Below are 25,685 nucleotides of genomic sequence, written 5' to 3'. Positions count from 1 at the left end.
TAGTGCTCTAAACGCCAGAGTAAGAGCTTTGAATTTAATTTTGCTCGCCACTGGGAGCCAGTGCAGTTCGCGCAGGTGTGGAGAGACATGATGTTTAAAAGGAATCGATTTTATGAGTCTCGCAGCCGCATTCTGCACAGTCTGCAGGCGCTGCACCAGATATTTGGGCAGACCAACGTAGAGGCCGTTCGAGTAGTCTAGTCTAGAGGTAATTGTAGCGTGGACTACCGTTTTACGGCACTCAGCCGGTCGGAGAGACAGAAATTTGCGAAGGTTCCTGAGTTTGTGAAGGCAACATGTGGAGACCTGCTGAACATGCGAGGAGAAAGAGAGGTTAACATCCCATCTTACTCCCAGGTTCTTCGCATTGGTTCCAGGGACTGGGGCTGGTCCCATTTCGGAGGGCCACCATTGGTCTGGAGAAGGACACGTATTTTTTCCAAAGAATAATACTTCCGTTTTGGATGCATTCAACTTAAGTTTGTTAGTATTCATCCAGTTGGCTATATCTTGAAGGCAGCCCTTAATTTTGCTAAAAGCAACCTCAGATACTTCATGAAAGGGGAAGACTAATTGAGTGTCATTGGCATAAGAGATTGCCTTGACCCCCTATTTGGCGATCAAGGTAAAAAGTGGGGCCAAGTAGACATTAAAAAGTAACGGGCTGAGCGCAGACCCCTGGGGGACACCACACCAGAGACGTTTTGGTTTGGAGGAAAAGGTGCCTAGTGCAACTTTCTGGGAGCGACCCGTTAAGTAGGATTGAAGCCAGTTCAGTGCTTTACCCTCAAGACCTGTGTCTCTTAGCCTCAACATCAATCTTCCATGGCCCACTGAGTCAAATGCGGCCGATAGATCCAGGAGCACCAGCATAGCTGATGCTCCTGCGTCTAAAGACCATCTAATCGACGCAGCAACCTCAATAAGGGCCGTCTCGGTGCTGAAACCGGTCCTGAAACCTGACTGTGTTTCATGTAGGATTCCGTTTTTCTCTATGAAACTGTTCAATTGACGCTGAATCAGCTTCTCGAGCATTTTTCCGGTGGCTGCTAGCAGGGAAATAGGGCGCAGGTTGGTCAGGTCGTCAGGAGCACCATTTGGCTTTTTTTTTAAAGGGAGGAGGGTGGCATGTTTTCAGCAGTCAGGGAAAATGCCAGTTTCAATGGATGTGTTCCAAATATGAAGAAGAGGTTCAACAATAGCTGTCAACATCATTTTCCAGAGTTTTGGCGGACAGGGGCCGTCTTGGCCTCCAGATTTACATTTATTTAACTCACTCATGGCCTCTTCACGGGAGATGTGATGGAATTGGGCCAAGGGAGGAGGGGGTGAAACTTTTATTTCTGAGTCCGCCATTACAGTGGGCGTGGGGTTTGAAAAGGTCTCATAGACCTGGATAATTTTTTTGTCGAAAAAGTCCGAGATGTCTTCGCATAGTCTCTCTGAAGGGGTAATCTCAGTGTCAATGGCTCTTGGTTTAAAAAGGATTGAACAATCTTAAAAACTTCTTTGCTAGATTGTTCAGCTTGTTGGATGGAGGTCACAAAGAATACTTTATTGGCTTTTTTTATAGATTGATGTAAGCCTGGATGTAAGCCTGGACTGGAGTCTACCGAAATGAAGATTTTACCTTTGGATACAAATGGGGGCAAGGTGGAAGAATTGGCCACTAACCGTTTCACTTTCTTAAACACCTCATGAATAGAGCCATTCCACTCAAATTTCCACCCTCTTTTAAGAAGACATCTTAATGGTTGGACCATAAGAGCATATCCTGGTACATATCTAGCGTAGAATTCACATAAACCAAGAAAAAAATGTAAGGCATCCTTGTCAGAAGGGAGTGGGGTATTTCTTATAGCTTCTACATTGCAAAATGTTGGCTTGATTCCTTTCTCAGAAATTAGATATCCCAAGTATGTAACCTCTTTTACTAGAAGTTTACATTTGCTTAGTTTCACAGTCATTCCTCTTGTATGCAACACTTCTAAAACTTTGTGTAAAACTTGAATGTGTCCATCTCTGGTCTCTGTAAAGATCAGGATATCATCCTGGAATGCGTGCACATGTGCCATATCCCCTAACTATCCAACCATTAACTTTTGAAAAACACTTGCTTCATCCATTTTCCAACCTCAAGAATTTGAAAGCACCAAATGGAATTACAAATGCAGTGAGTGATTGAGATCGCTCTGAGAGTTGGATTTGGTGATACGCAGAATGCAAATCAATAGTAGAAAAGTACTTAGTTACCAATATTAGTAATATTTTTCTGAATATGCATAAGAGGATGACAATCGACTAAGATGTTTTGATTTAGGGACCTCAAATCCACACATAACATGAGATCTCCAGTCCGTCTTAGTTAAAATGACTGGAGAAATCTATTTAGAGGCATCAATGGGCGCAATGATCCCTTCGGTTTGCATTATTTCTAATAGTAGTTTGAGTTCTTCTCTTATACTGAGCCTCACTTTATGCACACCAGGCACAGCATTCTTCTTGAGCTTTATGCAATGCTCAAAAACCAGTACAGTCCCTACAACATTCTTAAAACCTCCAGGATAGGATGCAACCATGCTACAAACAACATCTTGCTCCACATCCAAAGATAGTATATCAGTGAAAGGTGCTCCCAAAACAACTGGAGTGTCTTGACCTGGGCGCAGAATGATACCCAAACGTGCAATATCTTTCCAATCCACAATATTCCTTCCATTGATTGGCAAGTACACTTTCGTTCTGATGGATCTGCCCAGGCATTCCACATCACTCAAACAAAATCCTAACAAGTCAATATATTGTTCCCTAAATGCTTTGGGACTGATGTCAGGAGCCGAAAGGGGTGTTTCTGTTGCCCAAAGTCTACAGAAGGTACGATCTACCAAGATTGTAACAGGCACTCCTGAATCCGCCATTACAATAATAGATTATTCGTCAATCACAGAATCCACTAGGTGCACTTTAATTTTCTTCTCTGGGTTGACACCAGAATTGTCAGGAAGAGCCACAGTTAACATCACATTAGCAAAGTTTTTGCTACACTCTTGTACCTCACACTCAGGATCTTCCACACGTACATTAGAAATCCTGACCTTATTAAGATTAGTGCCCATACTGGCCGCCAACCTGAACACTCATTGAAATGGCTCATTTTGCAGCAGCAATTACACATCCTTCCAATGGCAGAACAATTCAGATTGTTCCCTACGTGATTCTTCGAACCACAGCGGGAACAAACCATTTACCCTCATCCAGGCTGGTTCTTCTTATATCTCTTATCACCCACCTGTTTGGAACTGACCACACGCACCCACCTATCATCTGCCACTGCATTGACAGATATTTGAGTGGCATGATTAGACACCTCATTACAAGTAACTATTGACCTCTCAGTGCTTTTAGATGCATCTATGTTCTCTGCTAATATGTGATTTTGGCAAATTAACAATCGCTCTTGTATTTTTTTTAAAAGCAATAAAAAATAAATTGGTCCCAAATGTGTGAAAACATTTGCACCAAACTTACACTTTTGTGCTAACACCCTCAATGTAGCAACATAGGGCCCCATTCACAGAATGAACTTAAGACTCAATCCTAAACTTGCTACTATTTTGGTATTCACAGAATGCACTTACTACTTTTGGCATTCACAGAATGCACTTACTACTTTTGGTATTCACAGAATGAACTTACTACTTTTGGTATTCACAGAAGTTAGGATTTTGTCTTAAGTTTGTCTTAAGACAAACCTAAGACAGACTTAAGACAGACTTAAGTTAGGATTTTGTCTTAAGTCTGTCTTAAGTCTGTCTTAAGACAAACTTAAAGCAAAATCCTAACTTCTGTGAATACCAAAAGTAATAAGTTCATTCTGTGAATGCCAAAAGTAATAAGTGCATTCTGTGAATACCAAAATAGTAGTAAGTTTAGGATTGAGTTTTAAGTTCATTCTGTGAATCGGGCCCATAGTCTTGTACTGACTCATCTCAAGACTCCTTGCACATTGCAAGATTAAATCTTTCTAAAAGAACGTTAGATGCAACAGAATATTATTTTCTTATACGCTTCTTGGCTTCCAAATAAACATTCCAGGGGGTGTCCTCCGATACCGAGGCAGGAAAGCGAGGGATGGTATCAAAAACTCTCTGACTCCCTACCCCCAAGTGGTTAGTAACAAAACCATTTCCCTTGAAGGAGAAAATCCATCAGCGTCTATTGATGTCAGAGTTCTAAAAAATATGAAGCCACTCCAACCATTTGATGTCAGGTTTGCTAGCTTTCTGTAAGAAGGGCCGTAATTGGTTGACACATTGACTGCTGGCCATCCTTTAGAGTGAATCAAAGCTGGATAGTAAAGACAACTTCAAATCAAACAATAATCCTGGAAGCCACAAAATCTTAAATGCTAAATTATAGAGAGAAAACAGTCCCCAGGAATATGTTCCTGTGCAAGCTTTTCCCTCAGATGCTTGGTAATACCAGAAAATGATAAGTGCAGCTACTGAACAAAATATGCTTGAGGGTTCAAACAGAAGAGAAAAAATGTTCACCTCCTAAAGCAACAGGCAAAATGTAACTGGTGTGCGAATCAACGATCCGAGTGTTGCACATGAACAATGGTGTGTAAATCACCGATAATGAAAACTACACACTAATCATCAAATTAGGGTGACCAACTGACATGGGTGCAAGTTCAGGACGGTGAGTGTAAAAATTCAGGACAAAGGGTCAAAATTCAGGACAAAAATTCAGGACAAAACTTCAGGACAAAAAGGTAATTTTTACAGACACATCAGAAGAGGTCGCACAATAGAATATAATTAAGCCTGTCCATATCCAAACATATTCAATCATTTGCAAACCTATCCATCATGTATCCTTCTATCCATCATTTCACTCATCCATCCCTCCATCCACCCTTTCACTCATCCATCCATTATCCATCCATCCTTTCACGCTAATCATCTGTACACTCATCCATCCATTCTTCCACCCATCCATTCACTCATCCATCCAGCCTTTTATCCTTTCACCCATCCAGCCATCCTTTCACTCACTCATCCATCCGCCCAGTCACTCATCCTTCCACCCATTCACCCTTTAAGTCATCAATCCATCCTCCCTTTCTCTCTCCATCGACCCTTTCACTTAGCCATCCTTCCTTCCACCCATCCATCTATTCATCCGCTCATGAATCCATCCATTGACCCTATCAGTCATCCATCCACCCTTTCACTCCTACACTCATCTAGCCATCCATTTTTCCATCTACCCTCCCTTTCACTCCCTCATCTATCCTTACATCCACCCGCTCACTCATCTGTCCAGCCATTAACCCTTGTACTTATCAATTTATCAATCCATCCATCATTTCACTCATCCATCCACCCATTAACTCACCTATCACCCACCTGTTTACTTATCCATCCATCCTTTCACTCATCCATCCACCCTTTTACCCATCGATTTACCCTTCCACCATACATACATCTTTTCACAGTTTCTCTCATCCATCCTTCCACTCACTCATCCATACATCCTTTCTCTCATTATCCATCCATTCACCCTTTCACTAATCTATCCAGCCATCCACCCATTCCTTCATTCACTCACTCGCCCACGTTTTCATATTAATTATGAGCTGAGCCTTTGTCTGCAGAAATGCAGACAGAAGAGGCCCATCAAGAATTTCACCCATGCTGTAGTTCCTAAAGCAATGGGTGGGGGTAGGGTTCCCTATGCCCCTGCACATAGGAAATCTGAACACATGAAATTCACGGATCATGCATGATGCACAGTGGATGGCCCTGAGGTGACTGTGAGATGGTGTTGTTTCCAGGGCTTTAAGTGGAGTGAAAATACCGGGGGGGTTTCTCCAAAGGGGGTGTTCAATGTAATTAAGGGTGTTGCTTAAAACACGTAAACTAAAAATCTGTGCTTAATATAGTGTGCTGTCTGAATGATATTTTGCCTCTTCTGTCATTGTATCCAGATATATAACAATAAGTAATGTTACACCTGCAACAAGCCAGAACTATTGGCTTTGTCAATGGGTGTTAGTTGCATAAAATAAAAAAGTAGCAATCTGAGTTCCTTGAATATAATATTGAAAATGCATCGGTTCTGAAATGACAAGACTGTGAAAGAACTCTAGCTCCTTCTTTTTAACTTCTTTCACCAGTCCCTTTTGTTGAGCTGGATTCTCATGTGGCAACATTGGCGTTTTTGCACATTTCTTCTTTCTGACAGAATGCCCTGCCCTAGACAGAGTCTGGGGGAGGCCCACCACATGCTTTTGCAGCCTAGATTTGACTATTGTCATTCTGTATGTGACAATCAGCAGGCATACAGATTGACAATGGGCAGGTGGGGCTGCTTTTGTGCTCCGAGGAGAAGTCCAAGGCGGCCCCATCAGGGAGTTGAGGCTTCATGCTGTTCTCTGCAATGCCCAAAATTGCGGAAAAAAGGCGTCCGTAAAAAGGATCCTCACGGAAAACGGACGTGAGGTCCAAATTACGGACGGACCATGACATTTATGGATGGTTAGTCACCCTACATTATACATAATCACATAAAGATGCACTCTCACATAAACACACAGACCATCACGCACACATGCCACATCATATGCACAGAGTAGGAACTCACATAAATCACAAGTTGCTATAATAACTCGAACACGCATACCTCTCACCGGCGCAACCCATAAATTAAAACCAGATATGCTTAAAACATGTGAGAATGGGCAAATGTTTGGAAAACCTTTGTTATTGACGCCTATATTTGCTGAGTCAGCATTTTACAGTGGCAGAGGAGCAGGCAGCCCACCTAGTCTAAAAAAAAAATAAGACACCTTCCCTGCTCTGGGTGTGGTGTACACTTCGGCAAAAGTCCCTAATAAAATAAAGGCAAAAGACTTTTGCAGCATCGGAAAAAAACTATGGCGAATAATGAAAAACTAACCCAAGATTCTAAGGGCCAGATGTAGGTAGCCAAATATTGGTCGGTAACGGCCGAAAATACCACATTTCGGCCGTTACTGACCGGTATTGGGCAATTGAGATGTAGGAGCCCAAAAAAGACCGATTTGGTAAATACGAGTTGGTAATTTACCGAATCGGAAGATACCGAATCGGAAATTATCGAATCTGTATTTTTCGATTCTGTATTTACCGATTCGGTATTTACCGAATCGGTAAATAGGAAATGTTAAAAAATGACTATCAAGATGTAGGTAACTTCTAAAATACTGAATTTCATGAAATTCAGTATTTAAGAGTCGGTAATTACCATGGATTGAAAGCAGGTGGTAACCAGGTGCAGGCTATAAAAAAGGCTCCAAAATGCAACAGTTTGACCAGAATGGCTGCATTCTATGTGATAGCAAGGCGGTTACGGCTACAGGCAGTAGGAGAGAGGGTCTGGAGACGGGAGGAGCAAGTCTACAGACAGCGGATAACGCTCTACCAACTCACTGAGCCAAAGATCTTGCAAAGGTACAGGCTAGACCCCCAAACCATCCTGGACTTGATCAGGGGCCTGCACCCACTCCTGGAGCATCCAACACCAAGGGTGCACGTCATCCCACCCCATGTGCAGGTGCTCTGCAGCCTACACCTGCTTGCTTCTGGGAGTTACCAGGGGGTGATTGCAGTGGTAGGTGGGGTGTCTCAGAGCTGCCTTTCCTGTTTCTTCCGCAAGTTCCTAGAGGCCATGATGCATAGAATGCATCATTATATCAGCTTCCCTGACACAATTGCGGAACTGCTAAAGATCAAAACTGGCACACTTCCCACAAGTGATCGGCTGTATTGATGGCACCCACATCCCAATCTGCCCACCTGCTGCCACAGAGTACATTTACCGCAACAGGAAGTCAACACACTCCATCAATGTGCAGGTGATCTGTGATGCCAAGAACATCATCACAGACATTGTGGCCAAATTACCGGGAAGCACCCACGACTCCTACATCTTTCAGCACAGTGGGATATACACACGCCTGACAGCGGGGGAATTCGGAGAAGGATACCTGCTAGGTAAAACACTGTGACCCACCCAGATAGAAATTGCAGATGTATGTGTTGTTGTGCATGTGATTAATGGCCCTATTATGTTCCAGTAGGTGACAGCGCATATGCCGTCTGCTCGTTTATCCTGACACCCTACCTGAACCCATAAACGCAAAGCCAGAGACGATATAAGGTGGCACACAAATCCACTAGGAACATTGTAGAGCGCACCTTTGGGCTCCTAAAATGCAGGTTTTGCTGCCTCCACAAAAGTGGAGGCGCATAGCAGTACTCACCACTCATCTGCTGTAAGATCATTGCAACTTGTGCAATGTTACACAACCTTGCTACAAAGAAGGGCACAGAGGTGGAAATTATGTGCGAATACCAGGACCATGATGATGAACATGCACTGCCGGACCCCAACCCAGCAGGAGTAGTGACAGCTACAAATGGCAGACAGAGATGGACAGAGATCACATGCAACTATTTTTGAGTAAGTAAAGAGACACAGACAGGTGGCGTATGTACCCAACGTAGTTTAATTGTTGGCACTACGCAGGTACTCAAAGGCACAAATGTGCAACACAAATAGTATCCATTAATAATCGTAGTCCTGGCTCACTTCCCCATTAAAAGTAATGGAGTATGGACAGCATAAGTAATTTTCGGCCACGCCTACCGGTGCCAGATGTAATTGGCTGCCTGTCCTCACTAGGTGTGTGGGAAGTTGGAGCACCATGGAGCCTGCTGCTCCTCCGTGTCTCTGCAACAGGGGGGTTTGTCATGCTGCTCCTACTGGTGCTTTCCGCACTCTCTGGCACATCCATTGCAGCAGTATGTGCTGACTGTGCAGTAAGCAGCACCTCTACAGTACTCGTCACCCTTGCAAGACCCCTGGAAACCTCATTGCTGCTGTGTGCTAAGCCCTCTTGCATGTTTGCACTTCGCCTGCACAGAAGGGAAGTTGCTGTGGCCAGGCGGTTAACAGCCTTGGTGTGTCACTGTGCTTCCTGCCTGCCCTTCCTCCTTGTTGCTCTGTCCTGATCTAGTTTCGTGCACAAGAGAAGCACGGATTGCGACATGTCCCGCATCCCTGCAGCCATCCCCCTCATACCTGATGCCATCTCTTTGTTCTCAACCACCAGTGCACTGATGCCCTTCTCAATGTTTTCCATGTTTGCATTCATGGGCCTCATCTGGCATTGCACCGACTGGATGGCCTTCCCCTGCTGGGCCTGTGACGTCTGGTATCTGTGCGGGCACCATCTGCGCTGGACTGCTGTGTGGCAGTGCTTCCTTCCCCAGCCAAGGTTGGTGTCTCATCCCCCTCCATGTCACCTGCTGATGTTTCCATTTCGATTTGTGGGGCAACGACATGCCTCTTGCTCTTTTGAGGTGCAGGTGTTGTTTGCGGCAGTGATGCAGGCAGTTTAGGTGAGGACAGTAGCAGAGGGGATCCTGAACGCTCTGGGGATGCCTGCAGCTGTGGAGACATTTCAAGGTCTTGGGATGGTGGCTGTGTAGTTGGTGCACCAGTGTCCTCAGTGACATTCCCTGCACTTGTGCCTGCCTCCTGGCTGTCGTCCCTCTGTGGTGCACTGCCTTCCTTCTCCCTGGTACTCCTGCAAGATGTCTCGCCTGTGGACATAAAAGCGTACATTAGCTATGTGCTCCTGCCTCACTGCCTATACAATTAAATTCATCTCACTGAAACACTGTACATTTTGCCTTGGCTTCATTATCACTATTATGTGTTGCATAACTTGTTGCTTGGTGGGCTGTATGACATGCTAAGTCTGTATATGACTACATCTCCCATAATGCATTGCTGCTGTATATTGCTACCTCTACTGGAGTGGGGTTAACACTGCCACATAGGGGAAAGGGAAGACTATGGGGTGGGGTGATTGCTGTGCATGCTTCTTACCTTTTCTAGTGGCAGCTCTGGCTGAGCTGTCTCCATCTCCCAGTCCACTGGCGCTCTCTGGTTCTATGGTGGACTCCACCAGCTCCTCCAGCTCAGTCAGGGGAGGTGCACGGTTCCTCCCTCCTCCAGTTCAGTTTGCCTCTTTGTGGAGCTCTGCCATTTTCTTCTTAGTCAGGCTCCTGAGGTCGTACCACCTCTTTTTCAGGTCATCTATGTCCGTTGGAGTCACTCCTACAGCATTCACCTTGGACTGTGTTGGAACCGGGGGTCTCTGGTTGGCACAGGTATGCACTTGTGACAAGCAAGGACCCTCAGCTCCACGTCAGGGCAAGGGAACTACTCCTTCGAATACCCCTGCTCACCCTCTAGGTAGTGTGGCGCGAGCAGACAAGGCTAATCCTCAGGGCGATAGTAAGTTAAGCATTCAGGATCACACACAGTAAACCCACTGACCCACCACAAATGGACACCAGTCGTATGGTTGTATCAAAAATACGTATACTTTATATAAAAGATAGATTCAAGCAGGATTATCACAAGACCAAAATAACGTTTAGTAAGTTGAGGTCACCAGATTACAATAGGCAAACTTGTCTTTCAATGTTCGTTGTTTAGCAAGGTACGATGACAGGGAAATAAGAACGTTGCGGACCCTGGATTCGATATGAACTCGGGACGGAGTTCAAGTGTACCTTGCTGGTGGAAGTCCGAGGCGTTTCAGGCACGGCTACTGGTGAGGGCGGACCCCGAACGAGGCCGAAGGTTCTCCAGAGGATCTCTCCGGCTCAGTCCCCCTCGAGGAGCGAGGCGGGGGAGCAAGACTGTGGAGGGTTGCGGCGATCCGGGATCGATGCAGCTCACGGGGCGAGGCGCCGTTCAGGGCTGCGGGACGTAATACTTCTTAGCATGCCGGGTCGTACTCATGGATCTGTGAGGGGCGTCGAGTTCTCGGGCAGACGGGTGCAGCACCAGGCTTCCGGTACCACGGTACTGGGAGGCCTTCCTTGAGGTGCGGCACGAGCCTTGGTATGCAGGAGCGCAAAGCGAGACAGTCGGGTACGTTACGACGTACGGACCGTCCGAGGCTATGGAAATGCTCTCCGTGCAGATTCCGGCTGGAGAAGATGAGAGGCACACAGCGCGCTCCGTAAGTGGCGAGGTGACAGGAGAGCAGGCGGCCCGGCACTGAAGCGGAGAGCGACTCTGGGATGAGCGGGGTTCTCTACGGCGGGGCGAACAAGCTCCGAGCTGTCACGACCTGGGAGGGGGCGAAGGCACCCGAGTCACAACTCTGGTGAGGGAATAAGAACTGAGGCCCAACAGCAGACGGGCACAAGCAGATAGAACCCAATGGTCCTGGCGTTCCATTCAGGGGGCAAGCTCTCGATCAAGCCCTTGGAGATCGTTTCAGGCACAAGTCTACAAAGTCCTTTCTGGTCCTTTCCTCTCCATTCTCAGCAAGGCACCACTGCAGGCCAGTCCAACAGGATACAGACTGCTTTCCGTCCTTCAGCTTCTCTTGGTCCTTCTAGTGAGGCAGAGGTTCGTCGTGGTCAAAACTGGATCTGATTTGTAAGGAGCGGAGCTCCTATATTTATACTGCATTTCTTTTGTCTTTGCAGGCCAGGGGGCCTGAGCCTGGTACAACCCGGTTCTGGAGTACCTTGTTGACAGGACGCTGCCGTCTTCTTTCAGGGTGCAGGGCAGAGACATCAGACGCTCCGCAGGAGGTGGAGCCAGCATTGTGGTGGTGGACCACAACCCTATTCAGAGTCAAGGACTACTCCGCCCACCCATCCTGTTGTAAGCACCCCTTTCACCACCTGGAGCACCCGACTATCTCCGGAAATCTCCCAGCCCTGTCACTCACACAAACCCAGACAGCAGATACACATCCTGGCAGAGGCGGGCTGAACAGTTAGGCGAGCAAAGGCTAACTTTCTAAAAGTAGCATTTGCAAACACAGGATATTAAAATAAACCTCACTAAAGGAAGTATTTTATTATTCTGAGTTGAGGCATACTAAACTCGATCTGCCACCGTGTTCCCTGAGCCTGCCGGGACTATAGCGTGTAATAGCTCCGACAGCTCATCTGGCCTAAGAGAACAGGTAGCCCTTCAATAGTGAAGAATGAGAAAGGGCGGTAATTCACTACTAGGACATGCCACACTCTAGGCTTGTCCTACCTTACGCTTACAATGCACCCTGCCCGTAGGCCTACCATAGGGGTGACTGATATGAAGGTGAGGGAAGGTTCTGGGACTGGCAAGTGTGGGCACTTGCACAGTCAGCGTGACAGTACGAGACTGTACGCAGGGTCAGCAATGGCGGACCCGAGACATATCTTACGAGGCTGCTTCTGTGGGTGGCGCAACCAGCGCTGCAGGCCCACTAGCAGCATTTGTATCTACAAGCCCCGGCACGCCTCGTGCACTCTACTGGGGACTGACAGTAAACCAAATAACCCAATTGTGGAAATCAATTACACATACACTTTACATTGGGAGCACTTGCACTGCGGCACGGATTGGCCGTGGCGCAGTGCCCTGAGCATCGAACACCAGCAAAACATCTGAGGCACATCAGCAAAAAGTGGAAGGAAAACTCACACCAAGGTGCCAGGTCTAACAGACTGTATTTCCAGCCAAAACATTCTTTTGGCAGATTCAGGTACAGTCATTGACTGCTTTCCAAACAATTTATGGTGTTCTTTCACCACCTCCTCCATGAGGACCTGCAGTTCCATGGTGCTGAATTTTATTTTTCTCTTCCTCTCTGGGAGTTCCTTTTCACTGGTGTTTTCCATTTTTCAGTTTTAAAAGCACAAAACTTTTCCTGTGGCTCAGGGACTCAGCTCTGCTCTCATAGCCTCTCCAGAAACTTCTAATTGCTTCCAGCTGCCTGAGTGTAGCCGCTTCCTGGTTAGGAGGGCATGGTTACACCTGATTGGCTGACTCCTGAGTTTTACTTTCTTTACTTTCTTTTTCCTAGCCAAAAGGCCCATAGGACTGAATGGGAAATACCGATTCGGTAAATACCGAATCGGTAAATACCGATTCGGTAAATACTAAATGGCAGATACCGAATTGGTAAAAATTACAGAATTTTTACCTACATCCCATTTACCGATTCTAAAATACAGAATCGGTAAAATTCGGTATTTTAGAATCGGTAAATTAAGATTACCTACATCTGCCCCAAAGTTTCTTAAATATTACTTAAGAACACTCGTCCACAGGATCAACTACCTCAGTAGTATTAGACCAGAGCCAGTTCTATCAAAGCTGTGTTTTGAGTAAATCTATTGCTGGCTGCAAAACTGGTTATGAACGGAGAGGAATCCTGTCCCTTGTGCGAGAGATGAGACACCAGCATCATGCAGAAGCTCAGGAACACTTGAATCAGTTTCGGTGAACTGACCCTGGCATATGTATTTGTTGAATTTGCCACACTGTTCACAAATATAATGTATGTTATACCAATTTGGTTTTTTTTGATTTGCATTTTTCTGGACCCTTCCAGGTATTTTCAGTGCACCTACTGGTGTGACATAGTAGAAGTATTTTCTGATAAATATCAGACGTCTTACATTAATACCTTTGGACGCCTTCATTTATCACTAGTTTCTGAACAAAAGCAGAATGCCATGAGCACCTATTACATTACACAAGGTCACATTAGTTTGCAGGCACTGGAGATTAAGGGATTTGCCAGAATAACACAATGTTTAAACCTGAATTTATTTTTTATTTCATTGTGTGTATGTTACTTTTTTGCGTTTGTAACTGCAAATGAAATAAAGTCCTTACAGAATAGTTGGTTCTTCTCAGTTACCTCTTTGACCCTGCCACCACTATTAATGACCCGAGCCCCCATAGCACAATTTGTATAATTTACACTTCAAGTCTGTAAATGAAAACCTCCTGGAATTACGCCAATAAAGAAGGCCACATTTCTAGCCCGTCTTCATTTACACTTCTTTGCTAAGGTGTTTGCACCCCACTGGGAATGCAGTCACAGACCCCCAGGGGGGCGCACCTCACTGTATGAAGACCTCTGGCAGGAGGCGGCAGCAAATGCTGTATCTGTACAGAGGGCCCCATTATCATTCTGTGTTTGATAATCAGGAAGACAATAGAATGATAATGGCCGATAGCAATCTGTGCTTAGAGGGGCTGCTGCAGTTCACAGCAGTGCGAGCTGGCCCCCTGCAGTGAGAGTTAGAGAACTCTCAGGCTGCTTCCAGGGTGAACAGCTTGCACCAACGCCCAGAATTACGGACAAAAGGCGTCCGTGAAAGACTTCCTGACGGACAACGGACAAGAGGCCCAAATAATGGGCGGTCTGTGAAATTTACGTACGGTTGGTCACCCTACGTCAAATGCCATCAACAATGAAAAAGAAGAAAAGCCATAAATCCTGGCAGGTCAGCAAAGAAAAACGATTTTCAATGAAGATGGCCGCTGTACATGTGATGAAAGCGCATTGACCCAGAATTCTTAGCGGGTCAGGAAGAGAGGCGTCACGGAGTTCCCGGGCGAGAGCACTGGCATGAATGTCGCACACAAGCTCCCACAGCCAACGTATAATGTTGAAGAGACTGGTGCAGGGCAACAATGCCAAGTGCGGTTGCGTGCTCCCCTCAATGCTGGGAGAACGGAGAAGCCAAATGTCAAACATGAAATCCCCTTTGGGCAAGGTTACACAACAGGCATACTTACATAGACAGCACTAAATGTACAATGGAAAAATGAACAAAGAGGAAATGTAAAAAAAAATCTTAAAAAGGTTTACAATTTATTAAAACAATTATTAAAAACATGATCAAACCCTAACATCAATCCAATACTCTTCAGTAAGGAATTACAATAAAAACACAGAGATGGGGAACACAATAAGGAAAAAATTATTCCTATTGAAACGAGGGAAAGTACAGTAGTCAAAAGGAAATCAGCTCTGATTTATGTTCCAAGTGCAGTCAGAGTTATTGTCTCCAGAGACGTAGCGTGATTTCCACTCATATGCATCTGAGTGGAAATCACGCTACGTCTGTGAAGACAACAACTCTGACTGCAATTGGAATATAAATCAGAGCTGATTTCCTTATGACTACTGTACTTTCCCTCGTTTCAATAGGAATCATTTTTTCCTTATTGTGTTCCCCATTTCTGTGTTTAAGAATTTATTTTTACATTTCCTCTTTGCTCATTTTTCTGTTGCAAATCTAGTGCTGTCTATGTAAGTATGCCTGTTGTGTAACCTTGCCCAAAGGGGATTTCATGTTTGACATTTGTCTTCATTGGTACCCTACCCCTTTGGCTGTTGGGACCCTCTCTCTTTTTTAGAGAGAACGGCAAAGCCGACAGAAGGCACAGAGTGAGAGGCAGGTGATTCAAAAATGGCAGGCACAAGCAGGGTAACAGCCACGGCAAATAAGGTTTGAATGTTAATTAGCACGGCCAAGTTCACAGAAGTAGAATAGGTGACCCAACATTAACGATCACTGATGAAAGTATGAATCCAAGCATGTAGTCAAACGATAAGAAATAGTCGTGGGTTCTCGCCTACGCAGTCAGTGACGAAACAGCTTACCCCACTCCCGGTACCAAAATGTGGTATTGAGGAATGCAGGAGTGACCAAATCTGTAGCAGTAGCGTAGCTAGTAATCATTTATTTAAAGTAGTCCACAATGAGAAACCCAGGACTAGGGAGCAGCTGATAGGGCAAAGCTCTTACCCAACTGACCCTCACCAGGCAACAGGAGAGAAGGTTTTCAAGCACAGAAATTCTCAATGAGATACACAAATTCTACTTCAAATTTAAAGTGACAATACACAAAGTTTACCCACATACTACAATGAATTTTAATAATTTTTGCAATGGTTTTTAGCGCGTAATGTGTTGTATTTGTATCATGTCTTCTGTGGATCACTGACATAATATCGATTACACTAATATAGACATACACAAATATCGAAGTTAAAACATCGAATACAAAAATATCGAATTCCTAACTACAAACAGGTAAGTACAAAAATATCGAATCAAAAATATAGTTTCAAAAAATATAGTTAGTCAAAATATCGAATTTTTTTAAATGTCTTAAAAATTATTTTAAATTAATGAAATAATAACTATAATTAACTAAAACATACTTAAAAATTACTTAAATAATTTTATAATTATTAAATAATTAATTTAAGATAAAAAAACATACAATTACATTTTTTAACACATATATATATATATATATATATTAACCTAATAATAATTAATAATATACAATATTTTTACTGTTGGATAGCGTAGGGGTAAAAATTACTATTCCCACTCCAGTGAGTGCAACAGTAGGGAAACAGTTGGATAGCGTAGGGGTAAAAATTACTATTTCCACTCCAGAGAGTGCAACAGTAGGGAAAGTGATGGCTACATTAGGGGTAGAAATGACTATTCCCACTCCAGAGAGTGCAACAGTAGGGAAAGCATTGGATAGCGTAGGGATAAAGATTACTATTCCCACTCCAGAGGGTGCAACAGTAGGGAAAGCGTTGGATAGCATAGTGGTAAAAATTACTATTCCCACTCCAGAGAGTGCAACAGTAGGGAAAGCGTTGGATAGCGCAGGGGTAAAAATTACCATTCCCAGTCCAGAGAGTGCGTACTAGGGAAAGCGTTGGATAGCCTAGGGGTAAAAATTACTATTCCCACTCCAGAGGTTGCAACAATAGGGAAAGCGTTGGATAGCGTAGGGGTAAAAATTACTATTCCCACTCCAGAGAGTGCAACAGTAGGGGAAGCGTTGGATAGTGTAGAGATAAAAATTACTATTCCCACTCTAGTGAGTTTAACAGTAGGGAAAGTAAAGATTTAATATATTAATACAAATAAATTAAATATCAATACCAATAAAAAATTAATTAAAATAAATTCCAAATTTAAAATTATGTAATAAGTAATCAATTAAAAATAAAAATACATATTAGTTATTAAAATTAATTTCATATTAATACAAATTAATTAACAATTAACAATTAATCAATACCAATGAATAAATAAAAATTATTTATTTAATTACAATTAAATTACCTTCCACCCTATTCCCAAATAAACACACAATCCACTACCAAAAATAAATTAATAAAATTTACATAATTATCAATTAATCAATTTAAAAAAAATAATTACCAATTAAAAATTAATTACCTATTAAAAATTAATTAATTACAATTTAATAATGAATTAATAATTAATTCAAAATAAATACCAATAAATAAATGTACATATTTAATTAATTACAATTAAATTAATTAAAATAAATTAAATCTAACATAATTATCAATTCATCGATCAATAATAATTAATTACCAATTAAAACTTATTTAATTACCAAATAAAAATTAATTAGCAATTATTTCAAAATGAATATCAACTAATAAATTAACATATTTAATTAATTACAATTAAATTACTTCCCACCCTATTCCCCTATAAACCCCAACCCGCTACAGAATTAAATTACGCAAAAATTGAATAACATAACAAAAAAAACACTTTAAGAAATTCGATATTATTATAAATTCGATATTTCTCAATAACTTTATTATATACATCGATATTTTATCTTTCTGTATTTTAAAAATCGGTATTACATTACTTACCTTCAAAACAATATTTTTCACCACTATATTCTGTCCATTCGATATTTTGTCCATTCTATATTTTTACTTCGATATTTGTGCAATTCTATATTTTTTACTAAATGTTATGTCTGCATACTGTATATCCTTCTGTATACTGTTCTGTTCTTAAAGTGATAACCTTTTTATGGCATTTGCGTATGAGAGTCTTTGACTGGCTGCAGAGCAATCATTAATATGGTTATAGGTATAGTACAAGAACATGCAGGAACATCTCAAAGCAGTGGACTGGTTGATGGATTGGGAGGTGTCCAAGTAGGAACTGTAACACTTTTACTCAGTGGTCAAAAACAGTATGGAACTGTGTGATATAGCAACCAAAGCCATGGGAGCTTGGAGGGTGATCACAATGGGGGCTGAGTCTATGAGGCAGGGTTAGAGGCAAGTACAGAACATGTAAACATCAACACAACATTATGTCAAGACTCATCAAGCTGGGACATCTTATGGCATCTGCTGAATGTGTTTTGGATGGAAAACATTTATCCAGACAGACTCAATGTTGTACATATGTGCAGAGGCTACATCATTAAATGTTGTAGACGTATATATCACCAGAGTGAAGGGTAGCTGTGACAGGCAATGTGGATCATCACCCCACTGACAGACTCAGCCTAGAGGGAGATCATTATATATATGCGAATGTTCCAATGAATGCTGCCTGAATAAAAGTATACAACTGCAAAGCAGCATCCACTGATAAAATAAAATGGCTTACCTAGATAAGTCTTGACAAAACATGGTTTAGATTTTTACTTGGACTGTCAATAACATTTAAACATGGCTGTTTATGATAAAGAAACTTGTCTAAGTGTAATGTATATTATTTTCTCAAGATACCTAAAGATAAAACTGCCATAGAGACCGTTTGTACATGGGACTGAAGGGTTTAGCTAGGAGAAGTACTTTTATGATCCAGTTAAATTTAGTAAAACACATTGCTATGGGGATGCTGTAACCAAGGCAACAGATAGCTTAGAGGACCAATGACTTCACCCAGTGGAGGTAGTTAATGGAGAATGACAATGAATTTGGGTTGGGAATGAAAAAGCTGTCAGTGATATTCAGGGCAATAAGCCCCAGGAAGACCTAATTAAACTCTATGCCGTTAGTCTAGTTCACAAACTGGATACTTGGGCTGGATGTCCTGGTGGTGAGATTAAACAGCATGCCAGTGTAGGGGGAATGTCTGAATGGGAGGCTGAATAGGAAACATGACCAGCCCCTGGATGTAAATGGATCCAGGTGAGTAGTTAGTGGAAAGGAAAGGGTAGCATGCAAAAAATAACAGCCAAATCAAATGTAGATTCATCTAAAGGAGAAAAGCCAGCGGTCCCAAATATTCATATACTAAGCAAAGATGGAGGTCTATGACTTCCACCTTATCCACCAAGGGCATTGTGTCTCTAAAGTCATGCTTCCATGTCATGTGACCCATAAATACAGTAGAACAGTCACCAGCAATGCACATGTTCATAAATTACGTAGTATGTATTATTGCAGTACTAGCATTAAATAACCCTTGAAGTTGAGGAATACCTCCATTTCTGTGAAGAATCTATGGGACACAGATGGGGTTAGCACACTGTGGTACTGTTCCTGCAAGTCCCCCTCTAATTCCAAGACACCTGCCAGAGACTCACACATGTCACATAAAAAAGCTGTCACAATGTATTTATTTTTTAAATGTGAAACTTTATTGAGAGAAATAGGAGCGATACATGGTTTGAGCACAGATAGCCTCCATGCCAATGAACAAAGAACAACCAAAACACAGACAATCTCTAGTCATGGCGTAGCAATAAGGGAACTACCAGAAGGGCCACGGGGTAAATAGGGGGCTTGAGTCCACCAGGAGGGTTTATTCCCACGGATATATGATGTTAGCACGCATACTTTTAGCACGCATATCATTACCACGCACTTTTTACAACGCAGGTCATTTTACAACAAATACCTTTACAACGCATTACACTACAACGCAGATACTATTACAACGCATACCATTACAACGTAAGTATAGGTAAGTATATCATATTAATATATAATGTAAATAATAATTTTTAAAATATTTTATTACATTATTTATTACTTTATTATTAAATAATTTAATTAATAATATTAATTTTAATTTTATTATTTGTAAATATATATATTAAAAATACCCATGTACCCCAAAACCCAAACCCAACCCTAAAACCTAAAAATACCCCTGTACCCCAAAACCCAAACCCAACCCTAAAACCTAAAAATACCCCTGTACCCCAAAACCCAAACCCAGCCCTGAAACCTAAAAATACCCCTGTACCCCAAAACCCAAACCCAATGCTGAAAACCTAAAAATACCCCTGTACCCCAAAACCCAAACCCATTTCTGAAACCTAAAAATACCCCTGTACCCCAAAACCCAAACCCAACCCTAAAACCTAAAAATACCCCTGTACCCCAAAACCCAAACCCAACCCTAAAACCTAAAAATACCCCTGTACCCCAAAACCCAAACCCAAACCTAAAACCTAAAAAAACCCTGTACCCCAAAACCCAAACCCAACCCTGAAACCTAAAAATACCCCTGTACCCCAAAACCCAAACCCAGCCCTGAAACCTAAAAATACCCCTGTACCCCAAAACCCAAACCCAACCCTGAAACCTAAAAATACCCCTGTACCCCAAAACCCAAACCCAACCCTAAAACCTAAAAATACCCCTGTACCCCCAAACCCAAACCCAACCCTAAAACCTAAAAATACCCATGTACCCCAAAACCCAAACCCAGCCCTGAAACCTAAAAATACCCCTGTACCCCAAAACCCAAACCTGAAACCTAAAAATACCCCTGTACCCCAAAACCCAAACCCAACCCTGAAACCTAAAAATACCCCTGTACCCTGTACCAAAACCCAAACCCAACCCTGAAACCTAAAAATGCCCCTGTACCCCAAAACCCAAACCCAACCCTAAAACCTAAAAATACCCCTGTACCCCAAAACCCAAACCCAACCCTAAAACCTAAAAATACCCCTGTACCCCAAAACCCAAACTCTACCCTAAAACCTAAAAATACCCCTGTACCCCAAAACCCAAACCCAACCCTAAAACCTAAAAATACCCCTGTATCCCAAAACCCGATCCCAACCCTGAAACCTAAAAAGACCCCTGTACCCCATAACCCAATACCCCTAATAAATGTTTTAAAAAAAAGATAAACTTACCTATACTTATACTTACGTTGTAATGGTATGCGTTGTAATAGTATGTGCGTTGTAGTGTAATGCGTTGTAAAGGTATTTGCTGTAAAATGACCTGCGTTGTAAAAGTATTCGTGGTAATGGTATGCGTGGTAAAAGATGCGTGGTAACAGTTACATACCATTCCCACATCAAGGGTAAGCGTCAAGGCATGGAGGAACGCAAAGAGGACCCATCAAGTCTGTGGCTTGCAGTGGACGTGGTCAGCGGGTGAAGGACGGAATAAAGGGGGAGTTGGGGGTCAGGTGCCAGCCTCATCTGAGAGTGATCTGAGAGAGGGAGGGGGAAAAGGGGGAAGGGGAGGGAGGTTCATCAGGTTACCTATGGAGGAAGGGTTGCAGGTGCCAAAGGAGGTGAGTGTTGGCACAGGCAAGCCTCAGCAATGGTCACCAAAGGTCATACTCTGGGGGGGCAGGAAGTCCAAACCAATCCAAAGGTAACTGAATTTGAGGTGGGTTTCCTTGAGGTATCAATCGTGATCTGCAAGTAGGTCATCCCAGTAGCCAAACACAAAATTCCCTTGGATTCTCTCCCAGTAGACCTCCAAATATTGAAGCTGCAGTCTGTCCGTCCACCTCTTCCGAAAGAAGCTGACAGCAGAGCAGAGTAAAGAAATACACCAAAATCCAGTATAACCTGGAGACAGCTCCCTTATAGGTGCCCCATTTACATAGGTAGTCCATCAGTGGTGAGGAGGGCAGCTCCAGAGAGGGTGGCCCAGACCCTGGTGAGGGCAGCGCTGCAGGCGTTGGTTGTCCCAAAATGCCTCGTCAGGAGACCATACTGCTCCTGCGCTTCTGCAAACAACTAGTAGTCTCCCGTCTTAACCAGGTCAGAAAGATGATATAGCACCCTGGATTCAAAATCTGGGCATTAGGGTTCATATCTCCTGATCCAGAGAGAGGCATGGCACTACAGAGGGACCTGTGCCTAGATGGTGGTGGTGGACCTTCACCAGCTAGTGCTCCTTTTGCCATGCTTAGAGCTTGGCCTCCAAAACTGGGTGGTTTGCAAGCGATTTGGAGTTGGCACCAGTATGCAGCAGGCGAAGCCCTGGAGGTGGCCTATAAGACAGGATTCAAGACATATCCAGCGGGGTGTATCCAAGGTGTTATGAATAACTGAAGCCAGTCAGTAGCAAATGCAAATCGCGATAGCCAGAGGTGAAAAGAAGTAGGGGACAGGGTACATCCCTGTCTAGCCCCCCTACAGACATCAAAGGGGCAGAGACATGACCATTGTAGGTGACAACGGCCGTGAGGTCATAATACAGCCTCCAGAGTCAAGTTAGAAACACCTGGCATAACCCACAATGGTGCAACACCCAAAAAGTGTAACTCCACTCAACCGTGTTCAAAGCCAAAGCCTTATCGGCATCTAGGGAAACAACAGTTTTTCATCCTCGTCCAGCCTATCCCTCCAAAGGATATACAACTGTGACGGGGATGGGACGACAAGGTACAGGGAGGGAACCCAACCTGGCCCCTATGGGTCAAGGAGGGAATCACCCTCTTGAGTCTATCGGCCACCATCTTAGTGAACACCGTCATGTCCACATTCAACTGGGAGATTGGAAATTAGCTGGCAAATGTGTCTTTGCCTGGTTTGGGGATGAGAGTGATAAATGCCTTACTAGCTTCCAAAAGGACTAAGTGAGGCGTGGACATCTCCAAGATACTTTTGCAGGGGAGCCAGCATATCTTTAATTATTTTCTAGTATTCAGATGGATAACCATTGAGCTCCAGGGCTTTGTCAAAAGGCAAGTCTTTAATCGCCTCTAGTATTTCTTTTAGGGTGAAATCGGCCTAAAGGCCAGACTATGGTCAGTCGTGAGGCTGGGATAGCAATGTGGGACAAAAAGTCCTCAAACTCGTCAAGAGACACACAGTGTCAGAGGAGTCCAGAGTCTCATAGTACGACTGTAAGGACTCCAAAATATCCAGCGGGCGGTTAAGGAGCTGGCCATCCACCCGTTGGACATTAGGTATGGGGTATGAAGAGTCCTGTTTTTGAAACTGCAGCACCAGGAGCCGGCCCGCCTTCTCACCTCGCTCAAAGTGGAATAGTGGTGTTTCGGCACAAGAGGTGTAGAGGGCATTGTGGTCATATTTGGCCTGCAGCAGGGCCTGTAGCTTAACCAGGGAGAGGTACTGAGAGTACTGGGCTGGTAAGAAAGGCAACAATGGATTCCAAATGCAGCTGTTTGAGCGAGGCCTCACACTTCCACTGGGAGGTATTCTGCATTAGATCCCTCCTTGCGATTGCCTTTCTCGCCAACCACAGGGTACCTGGTGAATTACTGGACCCATTGTTTGCATCAAGGGAAGAACAAAAATACAAGCAAAATCTATGTTTGTCTATGAGGGACTTGTAGTGCGAGAGTTTGAAATGTAAATTCGGGGGGGGGGGAGCAGAGGGCAATTAAATCAAGTTGGAGTAGGGTTATGCTGTGGTCCGACACCCCAGAGAGAACCATTGCCGCATCCGCCATGTGGCCAACCAGAAAGAAGAAAGAAATCTATTCTGTACCCAGTGCCATGAACCCTGAAGGTGAAGGTGTAGTTCCTCTTGGTGGGATGGAGCAGTCTCCATTGGTTGTCAGTGATACATCTGACACAAAGTCACGTAAGAGGCCTACCTCTGTGGTGGTGCGCTGTCGGGGCTGATCAGATCTGTCTAGGAGGAGGTCGTGAACCATGTTCTGGTCCTCCCCTGTTGGAGCCAGCACTGTCTGGTGGGCCGACAGGATGCCGCAGCCAGGCAAAAGGCACAGCTCCCATAAAGGGCAGATGATTACACACACTGTACAACCTGTGCTCACCCTTGGGTAGCTTGGCACTGAGCAGTCAGGCATCCTTCGGCAAAGCAATGTGTAAAGCCTGACACAAAAGAGAGACTTTAAAATTAATGTAAAAAAATTAATTTATAATCAACACACATTAAACAATGCAACACGAAAATCATGGCATTTTGGGCATGAGTCACACTTGGCAATATTACTAGCAGTACAAGACTCAGTTTGTGGTGATTAGATCTTGATAATATGCACATATGGGAAAAGTCAGATTCTAAACGCCACCCCTCAGCACCCGAATGTGATGCAGCACTTTGGCACCCCCTGGAAACCCTTACAATCCTAAAAATGCTATTTCACAAGGCTATATGAGTGAACCCTGGGCTACAATGACATCAGTAATATGTACAGAATTATAACACTTTTAGCATCACCACAGGACGAGGCCGCATGGGTAAACCCAATGTTGAGAGGTGAAGTGATTTTGACATGAGAGCCATGTATTCACACCGCCAACCAGCCTCATAAAGCACAGGCGGTTCACAGACGGTCACTCCCACTTAGTCACACTCACTTTGCACCGCTACGCAATGCAACAGGGACCAACCAGGTCTGTATGGGCACTTTCAGTCACATACGCACCCAACACCCTAATGTAGTGCCACTAATACCAAGCAAGTCAATAGGTAACACTACACAGACCATGTGGCTCCAAACCTCTCGCCACCCTCTAATTCACCCCTACTGTCTCAGACACGACAGATGGAAGTTCACCAGCCACTCCTTCCAGACACAAGGCCACTCATGGCTGACATCACAGCTCATCTAGGTCCAGAGAAAGCAGATGGGGGTAGGCAGTAAGCATAAAAAAGATGTAGGGTCTTGGCACAACTCAGTAACTTCACAAACCAGTTGCGAAGTAGAAACGGGCTAACAGCAACAATTTGTTGCAAACAGGGGTCCACTAGGGCATTCTGGCACCAGCCCAGTTCTGCGCAGCATGGGGGGAGGGGTCACTCAGTCTCTTGACCTGCTCCAAAACCGTCTCAGAAGCATCCCTCCGACCTAGTGAATTCATCCCACTCCTACCTGGTGCCACAAAGTCTTCGTAAGGCCAGATGGGGAGAAAAGTTGGTCCACCATGATGGGCCAGTGAAGGAACAAGCAGTAAATGGTGAACAGCACACAGAGGACCCTCACAGCTTGAGAAGACACCCCATAGGTTATATGATGATCTGGGTTGTGCTCTGTCAACCTGGGAAAAGGGTCTGGTGCCCAATGAGATCATTTGCACCAGACACTTCCGGTAACACGAAGTACAGTTACAATTCCGTACCTCTCTGGAAATGAGGCACAAGGTCTGGCACACCATGATGTCGGTTCCATCAGACGCTTCTGGTCTCACACATAGGTGCAAGTTCAGCAATGTATCAAGAGGTACAATGAGAATCTGCAATGGTTGTGTCCTCCACCTCCGAGGGTCTTAACCTGTGAATCGGACACCGGACGCAATGAGCATGCAGTCGGTGTAGTGTACAAGAGAAATGCGACACAGTTGACAAAGCAGGCCACGTTGGCTCCCGCAACAGGTGAATCCTCTCGCCACCAACACGACGCTTATGCACCCTTTCACCACAGATGGGTCAACTTCTTGAGTTCCACACTAGGCACTTGTAATGGCAGAGTTTTGGGCTTTATTTAGCAGTGATATAGATCATTAATCTTGCTCGCATCTAGTATAGGTATTCATAGCCTGTGTTGGCCCTTTTAAGCCCTTTTTTCCAGATCTAGAAGAGGATAGCTGCTTAATATGCCTTTATTCTTGACTTTAACCTGTCTATTGCCTATTGGCTTTGACATATTAGACACATTGGTATGGTTTATGTAGGTATTCTGACAGAGCTAAGGAGCATTTCACCCCTTTCAGGCCTACAGGCCTAGAGCTAGAGGGACTCCATCTTGATGAAGCTGAGAGGCTTTTCAGGGCAAAGGCAAAGT

General features: G+C 43.9%; 1 protein-coding gene across 1 annotated transcript in view; it reads right to left on the bottom strand.

Moving 5' to 3' along the window:
- LOC147750913 (arylsulfatase A-like) overlaps nucleotides 1-25,685 on the bottom strand; it is a 495,797-nt gene that overhangs the window by 273,776 nt on the left and 196,336 nt on the right. The window contains exon 3 of the mRNA XM_086937290.1: nucleotides 8,755-8,762. Within this exon, the coding sequence (XP_086793416.1) occupies nucleotides 8,755-8,762 (8 nt within the window). The remainder of the gene's footprint in view (nucleotides 1-8,754; nucleotides 8,763-25,685) is intronic.

This window comes from Lissotriton vulgaris, chromosome 1_1 (assembly GCF_964263255.1).
Source record: "Lissotriton vulgaris chromosome 1_1, aLisVul1.2, whole genome shotgun sequence".
Lineage (NCBI taxonomy): Eukaryota > Metazoa > Chordata > Amphibia > Caudata > Salamandridae > Lissotriton > Lissotriton vulgaris.
The sequence above is the reverse complement of the archived record's forward strand: the minus strand, read 5'-3'. Positions and strand labels throughout refer to the sequence as shown.